This window comes from Rhincodon typus, chromosome 13, assembly GCF_021869965.1.
Source record: "Rhincodon typus isolate 14 chromosome 13, sRhiTyp1.1, whole genome shotgun sequence".
NCBI classification, from domain to species: Eukaryota; Metazoa; Chordata; class Chondrichthyes; order Orectolobiformes; family Rhincodontidae; genus Rhincodon; species Rhincodon typus.
Window position 1 is genome coordinate 50315837 of NC_063344.1, and position 16624 is coordinate 50332460.

The 16624-nt window shown below is 43.3% G+C and overlaps 1 protein-coding gene across 2 annotated transcripts in view; it reads right to left on the reverse strand.

Moving 5' to 3' along the window:
• Window positions 1-16624, reverse strand: part of acsl3a (acyl-CoA synthetase long chain family member 3a) — a 111511-nt gene that overhangs the window by 14654 nt on the left and 80233 nt on the right. For both annotated transcript variants that reach the window (XM_020528701.2, XM_048604247.1), the window contains 3 exons: window positions 16068-16207; window positions 11541-11713; window positions 7136-7210 (listed from right to left, as the gene is read on the reverse strand). In XM_020528701.2, the coding sequence (XP_020384290.2) occupies window positions 7136-7210; window positions 11541-11713; window positions 16068-16207 (388 nt within the window). The remainder of the gene's footprint in view (window positions 1-7135; window positions 7211-11540; window positions 11714-16067; window positions 16208-16624) is intronic.

Below are 16624 nucleotides of genomic sequence, written 5' to 3' on the forward strand. Positions count from 1 at the left end.
GCTCCTCTGATGCTACTATTTTGGCCTGAAATGGGCACTCTCTCACCTGGACAGTGTTGAGCCATCTGCTTGATCAAATCCTCAGGGATGTAAATCTAGGCCTCCTACCCCTACACCTACCCCAACCCCAGCCCCAGCGCTACCAGTAAAAGGCCACCAGCTCTTCTGTACTGGCAGTACCATCAAGGGCAGTGGATGCTTCTAATCAGGAGGCTTTCACTGGATCCCTGAAGAGAGTTAAGTGGGGTTGGGAAGGGAGTCAGATGAAAGGGTGAAGTGGCTTTCAACTCCCTTCCCTGGCAGGTCATTGACTAACTCAACAGGGTTTACCTGGGGACTTTGTGGGTCTGGGAGACCTATGGGAGAATCTTGTTAAATCCTTGAGCCACTATTAAATTCTGGCTGCCCTGGGGATAATTGGTCTTAGGTGGCTTTTTAACAAGCTTAACTGACATCCTGTTGCTAGCAGGTGCATTTCTCATACTGAGCCTTTTCCAACCTCACTATATGTGGGATACCATTCTTTATCTCAGCACTGAGAGGTGGATACTAGACCTCTCACTTAATTGCCTTGGCCAGCCTGTTATCTTGGCCAGTCCAGTGAGCTCCACTAAATTCTGTCCAATATCTTTATTCCCCACCACAAACTTAGTTCCTTAATCATCAACTCCATTCCAGTCACCAGTCAGCATTTGTAGCTGAAAGAGTGTTTGTATCTTTTTAATCTTCAGCTTAGCTTCCAACCCTTTATCCTTTATCACAAAACTGTTCACTTTCTATGACAACATGATCTGCTTTCACCCATACCATAGCTCATCTACATCCATGCTTTTGTCACTTTTAGACCTGACCACTCCAGTGCTATCTATCCTGGTCTGCCCATTATCTTGCATTTTCCATAAATAAAGTTATCCAAAACCTTTTCACTCAACCTAACTTGCACTAAATCTTGTTCACAGATCATTCTGGTGCACACAGATCTATACTGGCTCAATCTGTCAGTGCATTTATTTTAATAATTCACATCTTTGTTTCCAATTCCTTCCATGGTATTAAGGCTCCTGATCTCTCTAACCTTCACTAGCGTTGCAACTCTTGAAGATCTCTGTACTCTTCCAATTCTGGTTTCTTATGCAACTGATTTTATTCACTCCATTACCCTCCCTAAACCTCTGCACCTCTTTGAAAGCTACCAGTTTGATCGTGTATCCTAATACCTTCTCAAATAACCTTACATTAACCTTTGCTTGAAAGCTGTTCCTGTCAACCATAGATAGTAGGAACTGCAGATGCTGGAGAATCCGAGACAACAAGGTGCAGAGCTGGATGAACACAGCAGGCCAAGCAGCATCATAGGAACAGAAAGGCTGACGTTTCGGGCCGTTCATCAGAAATGGGGGAGGGGAAGGGGGTGCTGAAATAAATAGGGAGAGAGGGGGAGGCGGATAGAAGATGGATAGAGGAGAGGATAGGTGGAGAGGAAACAGACAGGTCGAAGAGGCGGGGACGGAGCCAGTAAAGGTGAGTGTAGGTGGGGAGTTAGGGAGGGGATAGGTCAGTCCAGGGAGGACAGACAGGTCAAGGGGGCGGGATGAGGTTAGTAGGTAGGAGATGGGGGTGGGGCTTGAGGTGGGAGGAGGAAGAACAGGTTAGGGAGGCGGGGATGAGCTGGGCTGGTTTTGGAATGCGGTAGGGGGAGGGGAGATTTTGAAGCTTGTAAAATCCACATTGATACCGTTGGGCTGCAGGGTTCCCAAGCGGAATACGAGTTGCTGTTCCTGCAACCTTCGGGTGGCATCGTTGTGGCACTGCAGGAGGCCCAGGATGGACATGTCGTCTGAGGAATGGGAGGGGGAGTTGAAATGGTTCGCGACTGGGAGGTGCAGTTGTTTATTGCGAACCGAGTGTAGGTGTTCTGCAAAGCGGTCCCCGAGCCTCCGCTTGGTTTCCCCAATGTAGAGGAGGCCACAATGGGTACAGCGGATGCAGTATACCACATTAGCAGATGTGCAGGTGAACATCTGCTTGATGTGGAAAGTCTACTTGGGGCCTGGGATGGGGGTGAGGGAGGAGGTATGGGGGCAGGTGTAGCACTTCCTGCGGTTGCAGGGAAAAGTGCCGGGTGTGGTGGGGCTGGAAGGGAGTGTGGAGCGGACAAGGGAGTCACGGAGAGAGTGGTCCCTCCGGAAAGCAGATAAGGGTGGGGAGGGAAAGATGTCTTTGGTGGTGGGGTCGGATTCCACGTCAAGCAGATGTTCACCTGCACATCTGCTAATGTGGTATACTGCATCCGCTGTACCCATTGTGGCCTCCTCTACATCGGGGAAACCAAGCGGAGGCTCGGGGACCGCTTTGCAGAACACCTACACTCGGTTCGCAATAAACAACTGCACCTCCCAGTCGCGAACCATTTCAACTCTCCCTCCCATTCTTCAGACGACATGTCCATCCTGGGCCTCCTGCAGTGCCACAACGATGCCACCCAAAGGTTGCAGGAACAGCAACTCATATTCCACTTGGGAACCCTGCAGCCCAATGGTCTCAATGTGGATTTCACCAGCTTCAAAATCTCCCCTCCCCCTACCACATCCCAAAACCAGCCCAGCTCGTCCCCGCCTCCCTAACCTGTTCTTCCTCCCACCTATCACCTCCTCCCACCTCAAGCCACACCCCCATCTCCTACCTACTAACCTCATCCCGCCCCCTTGACCTGTCCGTCCTCCCTGGACTGACCTATCCCCTCCCTAACTCCCCACCTACACTCACCTTTACTGGCTCCATTCCCGCCTCTTCGACCTGTGTTTCCTCTCCACCTATCCTCTCCCCCTCTCTCCCTATTTATTTCAGAACCCCCTTCCCCTCCCCCACTTCTGAAGAAGGGTCTAGGCCCGAAACGTCAGCCTTTCTGCTCCTATGATGCTGCTTGGCCTGCGCTGTTCACCCAGCTCTGCACCTTGTTGTCTCCTGTCAACCATATTGTGATGTCCCATGGTGTGAAAGTCACTGCAAAAATCCATATTGTTGTTGCCTACTGTGATATAAACATTGAGATTTACATATATTTGAAATCAATTACTGGCAATTCAAGGTTGTTAGAGACACTTATGGAAATACTTTTAGCTAAACAGAAACATCCATAGTTTAGACAGGGAGACCTTTGGGTTTCAATTTTTACTTTGATTTTTGGGCAGTCCTGTGAAGTTCTCTGAATAGGATGGCCGTGTATACAAGTTTTCCTGAAAAATGAATGGCATATAATGAACTATGTTGCCGTAGACGGTCAGTCCCAGACAAGAAGTATTGGGATAAAACCCTGAAGAAGTTACTTAAAACTGAGCACATTTTTGCAGGTTTGTGATAGCTCCAAGAAGAAGCTATTTGAAGTCCCAATCTAAAAGTTGAAGACACAAATGACTTGAAACCTACTGAGGTGTTAGATAGTGTGCCTCTGGTGTATTTTACGAGTGCTGCTTTAGGAACAAACCAGGAGTATATTTTGGGCACTATACATTAGCTGTTTGTTTATTTTCACCTGGCATCAACCTAGGTACTGGAAAAGACAACTGCGGAAACAGCCCTGTCGACCCTGCAAAGTCCTCCTCACTAACAGCTGGGGGTTAGTGCCATAATTGGGAGAGCTGTCTCACAGACTAGTTAAGCAACAGCCTGACACTGTCATACTCACAGAATCATACCTTACAGATAATGTCCCAGGCACCACCATCACCATCCCTAGACATGTCCTGTCCCACTGGCAGGACAGACCCAGCAGAGGTGGTGGCATAGTGGTATACAGTCGGGAGGGTGTTGCGCTAGGAGTCCTCAACATTGACTCCGGACCCCATGAAGTCTCATGGCTTCAGGTTAAACATGGGCAAGGAAAGCTCCTGTTGATTACCACATACCGTCCTGCCTCAGTGGATGAATCAGTATTCCTCAATGTTGAACAACACTTAGAGGAAGCACTGCGGATGGGCAAGGGCACAAAATGTACTCTGGGTGGGGGATTTCAACGTCCACCACCAAGAGTGGCTCGGCAGCACTACTACTGATTGAGCTGGTCGGGTCCTAAAGGACATAGCTGCTACACTGGGTCTGCGGCAGGTGGTGAGGGAACCAACAGGCGGCACAGTGGCTCAGTGGTTAGCACTGCTGCCTCACAGCTCCAGGGACCTGGGTTCGATTCTCAGCCTTGGGCGACCGTCTGTGTGGAGTTTGCACATTCTCCCCACGTCTGCATGGGTTTCCTCCGGGTGCTCCGGTTTCCTCCCACAGTCCAAAGATGTGCAGGTTAGGTGGATTGGCCATGCTAAATTGCCCACAGGGATGTGTAGATTAGGTGGGTTATAGGGGGATGGGTCTGGTTGGGATGCTCTGAGGTTCGGTGTGGACTTGTTGGGCCGAAGGGCCTGTTTCCACACTGTAGGGATTTTATGATTCTATGATTCAACAAGGTGGAAAAACATACTTGACCTCATCCTTACTAATCTGCCTGCTGCCATCTATCCATGACAGTATCGGTAAGAGTGACCATTGCACAGTCCTTGTGGAGATGAAGTCCCGCCTTCACACAGAGAATAACTTCCATCAGGTTGTTTGGCACTATCACCGTGCTAAATGGGACAGACTTTGCATAGATTTAGCAACTCAAGATTGGGCATCCGTGAGGCACTGTGGGACATCAACAGCAGCACAATCTGTAACCTCATGGCCCAGCATATCCCCCACTCAAGCAGTACCATCAAGCAGGGGATCAACCCTGGTTCAACGGAGAGTGCAGGAGAGCATGCCAGCAGCAGTATCAGGGATACCTGAAGATGAGGTAACAATCTTGTGAGGCCACCAAACAGGACTACTTGCAAGCCAAACAGCATAAGCAGCAAGTGATAGACAGAGCTAAGTGATCCCACAACCAACAGATCAGATCGAAGCTCTGCAGTCCCGCCACATCCAGTCGTGAATGCTTGTGGACAATTAAACAACTCACTGGAGGAGGTGGATCCACAAATATCCCCATCCTCACTGATGGAAGAACTCAGCACATCAGTGCAAAAGATAAGGTTGAAGCATTTGCAGCAATCTTCAGCCAGAAGTGCCGAATGGATGATCCATCTCTGCCTCCTCCAGTGGTCCCCAGCATTACAGGTACCAGTCTTCAGCTAATTCGATTCACTTCACGTGATATCAAGAAATGGTTGGAGACAGTGGATACTGCAAAGGCTACGGGCCCTGATAACATTCCAGCAATAGCACGGAAGAGGTGTACTCCAGAACTTGCTGCTAACCTTGCCAAGCTGTTCCAGTACAGTTACAACACTGGTATCTACCCAACAATGTGGAAAATTGCCCAAATATGTCCTGTATATAAAAAGCAGGACAAATCCAACCTGGCCAATTACCGCCCCATCAGTATACTCTCGAGCATCAGTGAAGTGATGGAAGGTGTCATCAACAGCACTATCAAGCAGCACCTACTCAGAAATAACCTGCTCAATGACGCCTAGTTTGGATTCCACCAGAGCCACTCAGCTCCTGACCTCATTACAGCCTTAGTTCAAAAATGGACAAAAGAGCTGAATTCCAGAGGTTGAAGTGAGTGTGACAGCCCCTTGATATCAAGGGAGCATTCGACTGAGTGTGGCATCAAGGAGCCCTAGCAAAACTGGAATCTCTCCGGTGGGTGGAGTCATATCTGACACATTGGAAGATGGTCGTGGTTGTGGGAGGTTAATCATATCAGCTCCACAACATCTCTGAAGGAGTTTCTCAGGGTAGTGTCCTAGGCCCAACTATCTTCAGCTGCTTCAATGATCTTCCCACAATCATAAGGTCAGAAGTGGGGATGTTTGCCAACGATTGCACAATGTTCAGCACTATTTGCGACTCCTCAGACACTGAAGCTGTCCATGTTCAAATGCAACAAGATCTGGACAATATCCAGGCTTGGGCTGACCAGGGGCAGTGACATTCGTGCCATACAAATGCCGGGCTATGACCATCACCAATAAGAGACAACCTAACCACCAGCCCTTGGCATACAATGGTATTACCATCACTGAATCCCCCACTATCAACATCCTGGGTGTTATCAGAGACTCAACTGGACTCACCACAAACAGTGGCTACAGAGCAGGCCAGAAGCTAGGTATACTGTGGTGAGTAACTCAACTCCTGACGCATCAAAGCCTGTCCACCATCTACAAGGCACAAGTCAGGAGTGTGATGGAATACTCCCCACTTGACTGGATGAGTGCAGCCCCAACATTCAAGAAGCTTGACACCACCCAGGACAAAGCAGCCCACTTGATTGGCACTACATCCACAAGCATCCATTCACTCCACCACCGATGCTCAGTAATACCAACGTGTATTATCTACAAGATGCACTGCAGAAATTCACCAAAGATCCTCAAACAGTACCTTCCAAACACACGACTGCTTCCATCTGAAAGGGCAAGGGCTGCAGATATATGGGAGTACCACCATCTCCAAGTTCCCTTCAAGACATTCACCATCCTGACTTGGAAATATTGTGGGTCAACCTACAGCAGGAGAACTCCAGCAGTTTGAGAAGGCAGCTCATCACCACATTCAAGGGCAACTAGGGATGGGCAAGAAATGCTGGCCAGCCAGCAACACCCACATACCACAAATGAATAGAGGGAAAAAACGGTGTTTTGGAGATTAATGGGATTAAAGTTCTACAATGTGGTTAAAAATCTTTGAATGTGCATTACAAGTAATGGTTTGGTTTAGTACATTTTATCATTAATTCCTTGGTTAGTAAACGTTTGTTTGATTGTTGAAGCAAAATCTGCAGCATTACATGCTTATGTTTCAGTAAGAAACCACTTTGCTAAAACCAAAACAAATAAAAATATGATCTATTAAGCCAGGATCTGTCTGGGATCTGACATGTCCAATAACAAAGCCAACTGGGATCATAACGGTAATGAAATATTATAATCCTTGGCTGGAATGAACTATAAATTAGCATGGCTGCAAATATTACAATTCTTTCATGGAAAGTACTACTAAAATACATTTGCTTTCTTGGATGTAACAAACCTGAAATTAAGTTTTTTATTTCTTACTGGAAATTCTGTATTCCTTTCTTTGAAGTGACATTGCTCACCTTCTTCCCAGTTTTTTAGTGTAATCTCACAGCATGGTAGTGGAGCTCCAACACGACCAGTGGTGTAGTCAAATACTAAAATTAAAACATATATGAATTAAATGATTTTATAAATCTTTGTGAAGATGTTATAATACATTATTAAGACAGTTAAATATAGACTTGCTTTCCCAATCGCTGTCCTTCACTGTCTTACATTCTTAGTGTTAGGATGAAAAAAAGTATTCATTTCTTAAATATGTTGTAAAATCCTGAGTTGACAACCTATATTTCATAAAGTCTATCCAAGAGTATTCGATTAATATTTTGCAAATTTGAACTTTTATGAAAATGTTTTTGACAGTGAGTTTTGTTTTCCCCAAAAGGTTAATGGAAATGTCATTATCTAGTTTGTGCTTTGGTCGAAATCTTTCACAATGAAGCTGATGTGATAATTACACAAATAATGTACAAATTATTGAAGGGTTTTCCTGACAAAAGAAAACATTTTTAGCAAAGTCCAATTTGTTGTTTAGAAAAAAATCCACTATTCTTTCACAGCATAGTGAGTAAGCAAGCACAAATTTTACAAAATGAGTTAAAAATATTAACATTTTGTCTTAAGATATTTAGTCTTCAATTTACATTCTACATTGTTGCATCGCGTTCCTACACAACAGGGAAGACATTTGGTCAGTAACTTCTGAATACACCACGTGTTGACACAATTACTCACATTTCATTACCAGTAACAAGAATGGAATCAAAACTCAAGATTTTTCGGTTCTCACCATAATATAGCCAAGATACGCATCAAAACATGACACCTTTGCTCTTTGTAATATAGGTTTAGCAAAATATAATGTGAAGGTGCCAGTGTTGGACTGGGATGGACAAAATCAGAAGTCACATGACACCAGCTTATAGTCCAACAGGTTTATTTGAAATCACACAAGCTTTTGGAGCACAGCCCCATCATCAGCTGCAGTGAGACAGCAGAGCACACAGACCCAGTGTTTATAGGCAGAAGGATCAAGGGGAGAGCCTTGTGCATACACAGGATCTGCTCAGATGAGGGGGAACGTGACGGACACCTGGAGACATTGAAGGACACCCTCAAGAACAGGATACGTTGCTCAACTCATCGATTGCCAGTTCAGACGTGCCACAGCGAAAAACCACAACGACCTCCTCGGAAGACAGAGGCAGAATATGACCAATAGAGTACCCTTTGTCATCCAGTACTTGCCTGGAGTGCAGCAACTATGTCATGTTCTTCGCAGCCTTCAACATGCCATCAATGACAATGAGCATCTTATCAAGATCTTCCCTACGCCTCTGCTTTTCACCTTCAAACAAGTGCCAAACCTTGAACAGGCCCTTGCTCGCAGCAAACTACCCAGCCTTCGGGACAATATCAACCGCAACACCATACCACCCTGCCATGGCAAACTTTGCAAGACATGTCAGGTCATCGACATGGATACCACCATTACACATGGGAACACCAGCCACCACGTACACAGCAGACACTCATGTGACTTGGCCAATGTTGTCTCTCTCATACGCTGCAGGCAAGGCTGCTCCAAGGCATAGTATATTGGTGAAACAATGCAGATGCTATGGCAATGGATGAAAGGAAACCGCGCAACAATTGCTAGACAGGAATGTTCCCTCCCAGTCAGGGAGTACTTCAGTGGTCAAGGGCATTCAGACTCTGATCTTTGGGCAGGTGCCCTCCAAGGCGGACTTTGAGATACACAACAACGCAGAATTGCCAAGCAGAGACATATAGCCAAGTTCTGTACACATGAAAATGGCCTCAACCCTGATCTTGCATTCACGCCGTGCCACAGGTGACCCCACCATACTGTTCTGTATCTGCAAAATCTTCCTCACTGTCCGGTTTTGATAGCATCACTTTAAAATATTGTTATGGTTGCTCCACCTTAATTAGTTTGTACAAAGTTTTGAATTTGGCATGTGATTCCAGTCATAGAGACATACAGCACAGAAACAGACCTTTCAGTCCAAACAATCCATGCTGAACATAATCCCAAACTAAACTAGTCCCACCTGCCTGCTCCTGGCCCACATCCCTCCAAACCTTTCCTATTCATGTACTTATCCAAATGTCTTTTAAACAGACATCTGCAGAAGTTTCCAAGATGAGCAACTTGTCAAGAAATCAATGTTTCTCTTTCACATGAATTGAAGATATTTAAGTTAGTAGGAAAATTCTCATATAATTTTAAATTATTTTTTGGTCCTTATGGTTTATTTACCTGGTACTGAAGTGCCAACAGCTACAAATCATTTATTTTGTCTCCAGCACCACCTTATTCATAGATTTTTGTAATTATCTTTCTGCCTCACTTAATCCGATTATAGGTCATCCATTCACTGGTTATTCAGCTGTTGACACTTGACTCACCATTTATCATTCCTGATCACCTGTAGAAACTCATCTGACACTCCACTCACACCAATTGTATGATCTTCTGATCTCTCTGCCTATAAACTCTGGTCTGTGTGCTCTGCTCTCTCTCTGCACCTGACGAAGGGGCTGCGCTTCAAAACTTGTGTGATTTGAATGCAAAAAAGTGAATGAAAAATGCTGGAAGAAAAATCTTCATGGAAACACCCCATTAGTGAACAAAATACATCCAATATCCAGATGTTCCTAACTATGCAAATCACATTAGCACGAATATACCCTGTACCAAAACATTACTGAAATAAAGCTTATCATTTAAATGCTTGGAACAAGTGGTTGCAAGTTCAGTTGGGACCTCCTCCTTTCAAGGAATTGTTGTTAATCATAAAGAATGAGGATTCCATTGGAACCTCCTCTTCCAGTGAATTATTTAACTATCCACCACGGTTCACGATTGGATGTGGCAGGACTACAGACCTTGAACTTGATCTTGATCTATTCATTGTGGACGCACCTTTTATTACCTGCATATGCTGTTTGGGATGCAAGCAGTCCTGTGTTATAGTTTCACCAGGTTTACAACTTAGATATGCCTGGTGTTGATCCAGGCATGTGGTCATGCACTCTTTACTGAACCAGAGTTGTTCTCCTGGCTTGATGGTAACGATAGAGTGGGAGGTATGCAGGTGAAGAGGTTGCAGGTTATGTTTGAGTATTCTAATAGTGATAACCATAAATGTATCATGAATGCCCAGAACTGAGTTGCTATATCTGTTCAAAATCTATCCCATTAATGCAGTAAAACTGCCACACAACATGATGTGCAGACAGGATATTGTCCTCCACCAGGACAGTACAGTGGTCACGTTTACCAATACTTTCATAAACAGCTGAATTAACAGGGGCAGGCAGACAGATGGAGATGAGATGTTCTTTTCACTTGTTGGTTTCATATCACCCGATGCTGATTCAAACCAGCAGCTATGTCCTTTAGGACTGAACAAACTCAGTCATTAGTGATCCTACCAAGCATTCTTGGTAAAGGACACTAAAGTCCTTCGCATGTTGTGCCCATGCCACTCAGTGCTTCTTCCTAGTATTTAGCATGGAGAAATATTAATTTACCAACCGAGGAAGGTAAGCACTGTGTGATACAAATTTTCCTTGCCAATGCTTGACACGGCCATGAGACTTTATGCGGTTTGCAATCAATATTGAGGACTCCCTCCCATTTGATTATCATTGTACCGCCAACTCTGCCGAGTCTAATGGGACAGGTCATACTTGGGAATTGAGTTGGTTGTATCTCTGACATTGTCAGCAAGCTATGATTTTGAGACTATGACTATATGAGGCTATTGTTTGACTAGTCTGAGACACAGAGCTTCTAATATAAAACTAGCCCCCAGCTGTCGGAAGGGCAACTTTGCAGCATCAACAGACCTGAGTTTGCCACTGTTGTTTCTGGTATGTACGTCAATGATGTTGTGTCGTATTTCATTCCATTTTTGGAGACTTTAAGTTGTTTGCTAGGCCATTTCAGAGAACAATTAAGAGTTGACTATATTGATGTCTGTCTGCAGTCATCTGTAGACCAGACCAGGTAGGGAAGGCAAGTATTGTCCTCAAAAAGGGCATTAGTGAACAAGACATTTTCTTTCACAATAATTAACAATGGCTTAAATGATCATTATTAGCCTTTGAATTGTAGATTATTTTGAATCCAAGTCTCACAATGTAACATAGTGGAATTTGAGTCTGAATCTCCATAAATTATATGGGTCACTGCATTACTAGTTCAGCATCAATACTACCACATTATCAGTTCATTAGCTACCTTGGTTTCATTGAACTTTATTTTTAACGTTAAAAGCACACAAGCTTAGAGACGCTGAACAAAACAGACAGCTCCAGGAAGAAGGAAAGAAGGAAAGAAGGAAGGAAGGAAGGAAGGAAAGAAGGAAGGAAAGATTTTGTAAAATAACTAACCATCACTAATAGTCCCTGCTCCACAAGTCTCCGTTAATCCATATCCTTGTCCAACAGGGCAGCAGAAGCAGATGTTCATGAAAGTTTGTGTAGATGGTGACAATGGAGCACCCCCACACAGAATGAGCCGAGTTTTTCCTCCTAATAATGAACGTATTTTTCGGAAAATCAACCTATAGAAATAAAATATTAGAATTTCTTTCTTCAAGTCAAATATTAGATTAGACATGAGCAACCAACAAACTACTCGTCAACTTAGAAGCAATAACAAAATGGAATAGACAGATGAGAAAACTTTGCCAGCAATAGTAGAAACAACAACAGAAACCTTGTTGGCAACAGTAAAGCATGACAAGACAAGTGGGGATTAGATTTAAGGCGATAGAAACTGGGACAGTAGCAGAACATGTTTCTAATGAGTAAGCTTTAAGAATGATTTTGTAAATGAGGAACAAGTGCAGCAAACAGAGGCTTAAGAAGGGCACTGTCCTAAGCATCTCTGGCACCAATGGTAACATGGAAGATAAGGAAAACAGAGGGAATGGGCAGTAATGTATGGCAGTAAGATTCCATGATAATAGGGACTAGCAAAGATAATGAACTGGAGTTCATGCATGGAGCGATGGATGAAGAGACAACATGAGCAAAGGACAAGTGAATGAGATAAACTCCTAATTCAGATTCTGTACATTGTAAAAGTTAGGAAGCAAGTGAAAACAGAATTGGAAGTCAAATCAATAAATAACAAAAAAACATCTGAATATTTCAGTGGCTTGCTTTGATGTATAGAGAAAAGGTGAGGAATTTGGAAAGTAGAATTTGGCTTGGACTAGATACAAACTTTGGACCTTGATTAAGAACCAGAAAAATTTAGCACCATTGGGCCATGATTGGATTTGAGCAAACATCCATAAATGAGAAACATGCTACTGGGTTAGCAATTTTTTTCAAAAAATATTCATTTGTGGGACATGGGCGTCGTTGGCTGGCCAGCATTTATTTCCCGAGCCTAGTTGCCCTTGAGAAGGTGGTGGTGAACTGCTTTAGTCCACCTGCTGTGGGTTGACCAACAATGCCATTAGGAAGAGAATTCCAGTGACAGTGAAGAAACAGCGCTGTAATATCTAATTCAGGATGGTGAGTGGCTTGGAGGTGGTGGTGTTACCATATATCTGCAGCCCTTGCCCTAAGTGGAAGTGGTCCTGGGTTTGGAAGGTGCTGTCTGAGGATCTTTGGGTGAATTTTTGCAGTGCATCTTGTAGATAGTACACACTGCTGCTACTGAACGTTGCTGGTGGAGGGAGTGGTTGCTTGTGGATGTAGTGCCAATCAAGTGGGTTGCTTTGTCCTGGACGGTGTCAAGCTTCTTGAATGTTGTTGGGGCTGCACTCATCCAGGCAAGTGGGAAGTATTCCGTCACACTCCTGACTTGTGCCTTGTAGATGGTGGATAGGCATTGAGTCGTCAGGAGGGGAGTTACTCATCACAGTATCCCTAGCTTCTGGTGTTTTCTTGCAGCCACTGTGTTTCTGTGGTGAGTCTAGTTGAGCTTCGGGACAACGGTAACAATGTTAATAGTGGGGAATTCAGTAATGTTAACACTGTTGAATGCCAAGGGGCGGAGGTTCATCCATGATGGTCATAGCCTAGCATTTGGGTGGCACGAATGTCACTTGTCCCTGGTCAGCCCAAGCCTGGATATTGTCCAGATCTTGTTGCATTTGAACGTGGACTGCTTCAGTATCTGAGGAGTCGTGAATGGTGCTGTTCATTGTGCAATCACTGGCGAACATCCCCACTTCTGACCTTATGAAAGATAGATTGAAGCAGCTGAAGATGGTTGGGCCTAGGACGCTACCCTGAGGAACTCCTGCCAAGGTGATTGACCTCCAACAACCACTACCACCTTCCTATATGTCAGGTATGACTCCAACCACCAGAGAATTTGCCCCCTGATACCCACTGATTCCAGTTTTGCTAGGGCTCCTTGATGCCACACCCAGTCAAATGCACCCTTGATGTCAAGGGCTGCCACTCTCAGCTCATCTCTGGTATAGTATTGTGCTCTTTTGTCCACGTTTGAACCAAGGCTGTAATGAGGTCAGGAGCTAATTGGCCCTGGCGGAGCCCAAACTGGGTGTCACTGAGTAGGTTACTGCTGAGCAGGTGCTGCTTGATAGCACTGTTGATTGACATCTTCCATTATCTTATTCATGATCAAGAGTAGACTAATGGGGCGGTAATTGGCTAGGTTGGATTTGTCCTGCTCTTTACATACAGGATATACTTTGGTATCTACCCGACAATGTGGAAAATTGCCCACGTATATCCTGTATGTAAAGAGCAGGATTAATCCAACCCGACCAATTACCGCTCGATTATCAGTAAAGTGATGGAAGGTGTCACCAACAGTGCTATCAAGCAGCACCTGCTCAGCAATAACCTGCTCATTTGCCTTGGAAGAGGCAAAACACATGTGGTCTTGTTCAACTGTGAAATAACTTTGGATTCTTTACAACGTAATTTTATTCAATACTTCAAAGCAAAGTTTTAGTTTGATGTGAATTTTTAAAGGAATAAGTCAACTAATTTATATGAACAGCGAGCTATTTTTCACAGTTCAGTCTTTATCCATGAGAAGACAGATGCAAACACTGTCTTTTGGATGCTAGGAACGGACAGAATCCCAAGAGAGTCCCATTTGGGATTACCCATCCACGCACAGGTGAGAAGAGTTGTAAATGTAAATTGGACAGTTTTCTGCATTTGTAAATAATGGAAAATTTAGCAGCAATATCTGAACACTTAAAGAGATATCTAGCACCATAATATTGACAAATAGCTTTGATCTCAGAATGAGAATTTAGAAACCAGAAAATCAGTAGTGGCCAAAATGTTAAACTTTTGCCTTGAATAGGGAAAGCTGGTATTTGTGAAGGATACACTGAAACAGCCCGAAAAAAGCTTGCTTATTAGTTTTCTGATACCAAATGGATATATTTATGAGGTTTATCATCCTTCATGTTCTACATATTTTGCTGAAACTTATGAATTTGACTGGATGTTACTGCACTTGATGTTAAAACAAATCATCTGTTTAGAATTCGAAGGAAAATGTATGCATAAGTCATAACGATTAAGTCCTTGTAAATTTCCTGGGTGTTGCTGCGTGCCAACAGTTACAAGGCTATGGTACTTATTTTACATATGTAACAGGTAACAAGACTACTGAAATGAGCATCTAAAGTTGTTGAATCGGTGTGGCTATCTGTAGCATATCTGAATTCCTACCACTTTTCCTTTGGGATAGACTTCAGCTGAACCATATGGGACCAGTATCCTGGTGAACCGTTTAACTAGGGCTTTAAACAAATTATTGGGAGAAGGGTTCAATTGAAGGGAAGCTTAAAAAACATCGAAAAGCAACAGAAAGCACAGGTGCAGAGTACTGAAGAGACAAATGATAATCAAAGTGTAACAGAAAGGGATAGAAAACACAAGCCTCTCTATTTGAATGCAAACAGTTTTTCTAACAAGACAGATGAGTTGATGGCAAAAATAGCAATGAATAAACATAACTTGATAGGTATCACAGAGATATGATCGCAAGGTGACGACAACTGGGAACTTAACACTCAGAAGTGCATTCGACATTTGGAAGTGTAGACACAAGTGGGGATGGTGGGGTGTCATTGTTATTAGTATCACTGCAATGGTGAAGAGTGAAAAAGATGCAATAAATCATGATGTGAAATCAGTTTGGGTGGAAATAAAGAATAGCAAAGACTAGGCAAAGTAAAAACAGGAAAGCTGTTCCCGATGACCAGGCAGTCCTGAAACAGGGGTCACGCTAAGAATATGGGTAGGCCATTTAGGACTAAAGGATAAATTTCTTCATCCAAAGAATGGTGAGCTTGTGGAATTATCTGCCACAGAAGGCAGTTGAGGACAAAATACAATGTTATCAAGGAAGAGTTATATTTGGTTCTTAGGGCTAGAAGGGATCAAAGACAATGAAGTTAAAGTTGGAACAGTATACGGAGTTGAATGATCAATCATGATCATACCTGAATGGTGCAGCAGGCTCAAAAGAGCCAAATGGCTTAGTCCTGCTCCTATTTTCAGTGTTTCTATTAACTACACTCATTCCTGGCATAAAGAGGTTGATTTAGCAAGAATGAATAAATAGGTTGATTAGTGATTCATCAGTGTTTAGAAGAATGAGTTATAATCTTATTGAAAAAATACAAGATTTTGAGGTGCTTGACAAGGTGATGTTGAAAAGATATTTCACTCAATCAGGGGAATCTTGAACTAAGGGATTTAGTTGTGGTGCAAGGGGACACTCATTATGTTATGAAGGAACTACTTCTCAGACAGTGGTGAACATCTGGAATTCTCTAGCCCTATTTATTCTTGATTGTCTATATCTTTATTCTCTATAAGACATGATTATTTTTATATGTAATATTACATAACTGATATACATTTGTTAATATAAAGTAACTTAGATCATTTATATCCTACCAATCACAGATAGGCGTGCTACAACCCAAGGACATCTGTTCCATTTTGTAATTGTAAGCAATAACAAAGAGAGTCCGCTGTATACTATTCATGTCTTCCACTTTGGTCATAATATTCTTATAAATGCGATCCATAATTTCCTGTTGGCACACAAATTAAAAAGCAATTATTTTATAAATTGTTTTCTATTTCAAATTGTTATCTGTTTTATTCTTAGTATTTGACAAAAATAACCTTTTTTGGATGGAGGTTGATTCTAAATTCTTCAGCCGACAAGGCACAAGGACCAAGGTTTTCCAAGTCAGCTTATTTGGGTGAACAGGGTCAGAAAAGTACTTGACGGTCACGTCAAGTTAGGTTTTTAAATGAAACCATAAAATAAATAACATTTTTCACAGTATGTGCTGGATTAACTTAGCTGACAGCTAACCAACCAGCCACCTCAGGAAATATTTGAGTGCAGTTAATAAGCTAAAATCATTCAACAATTGAGGAGAGGTGAATGGGTTACAACCTTATAAAAGCAGGGTTAAAAGGCTTCAAAGCTGAGCTCTGAA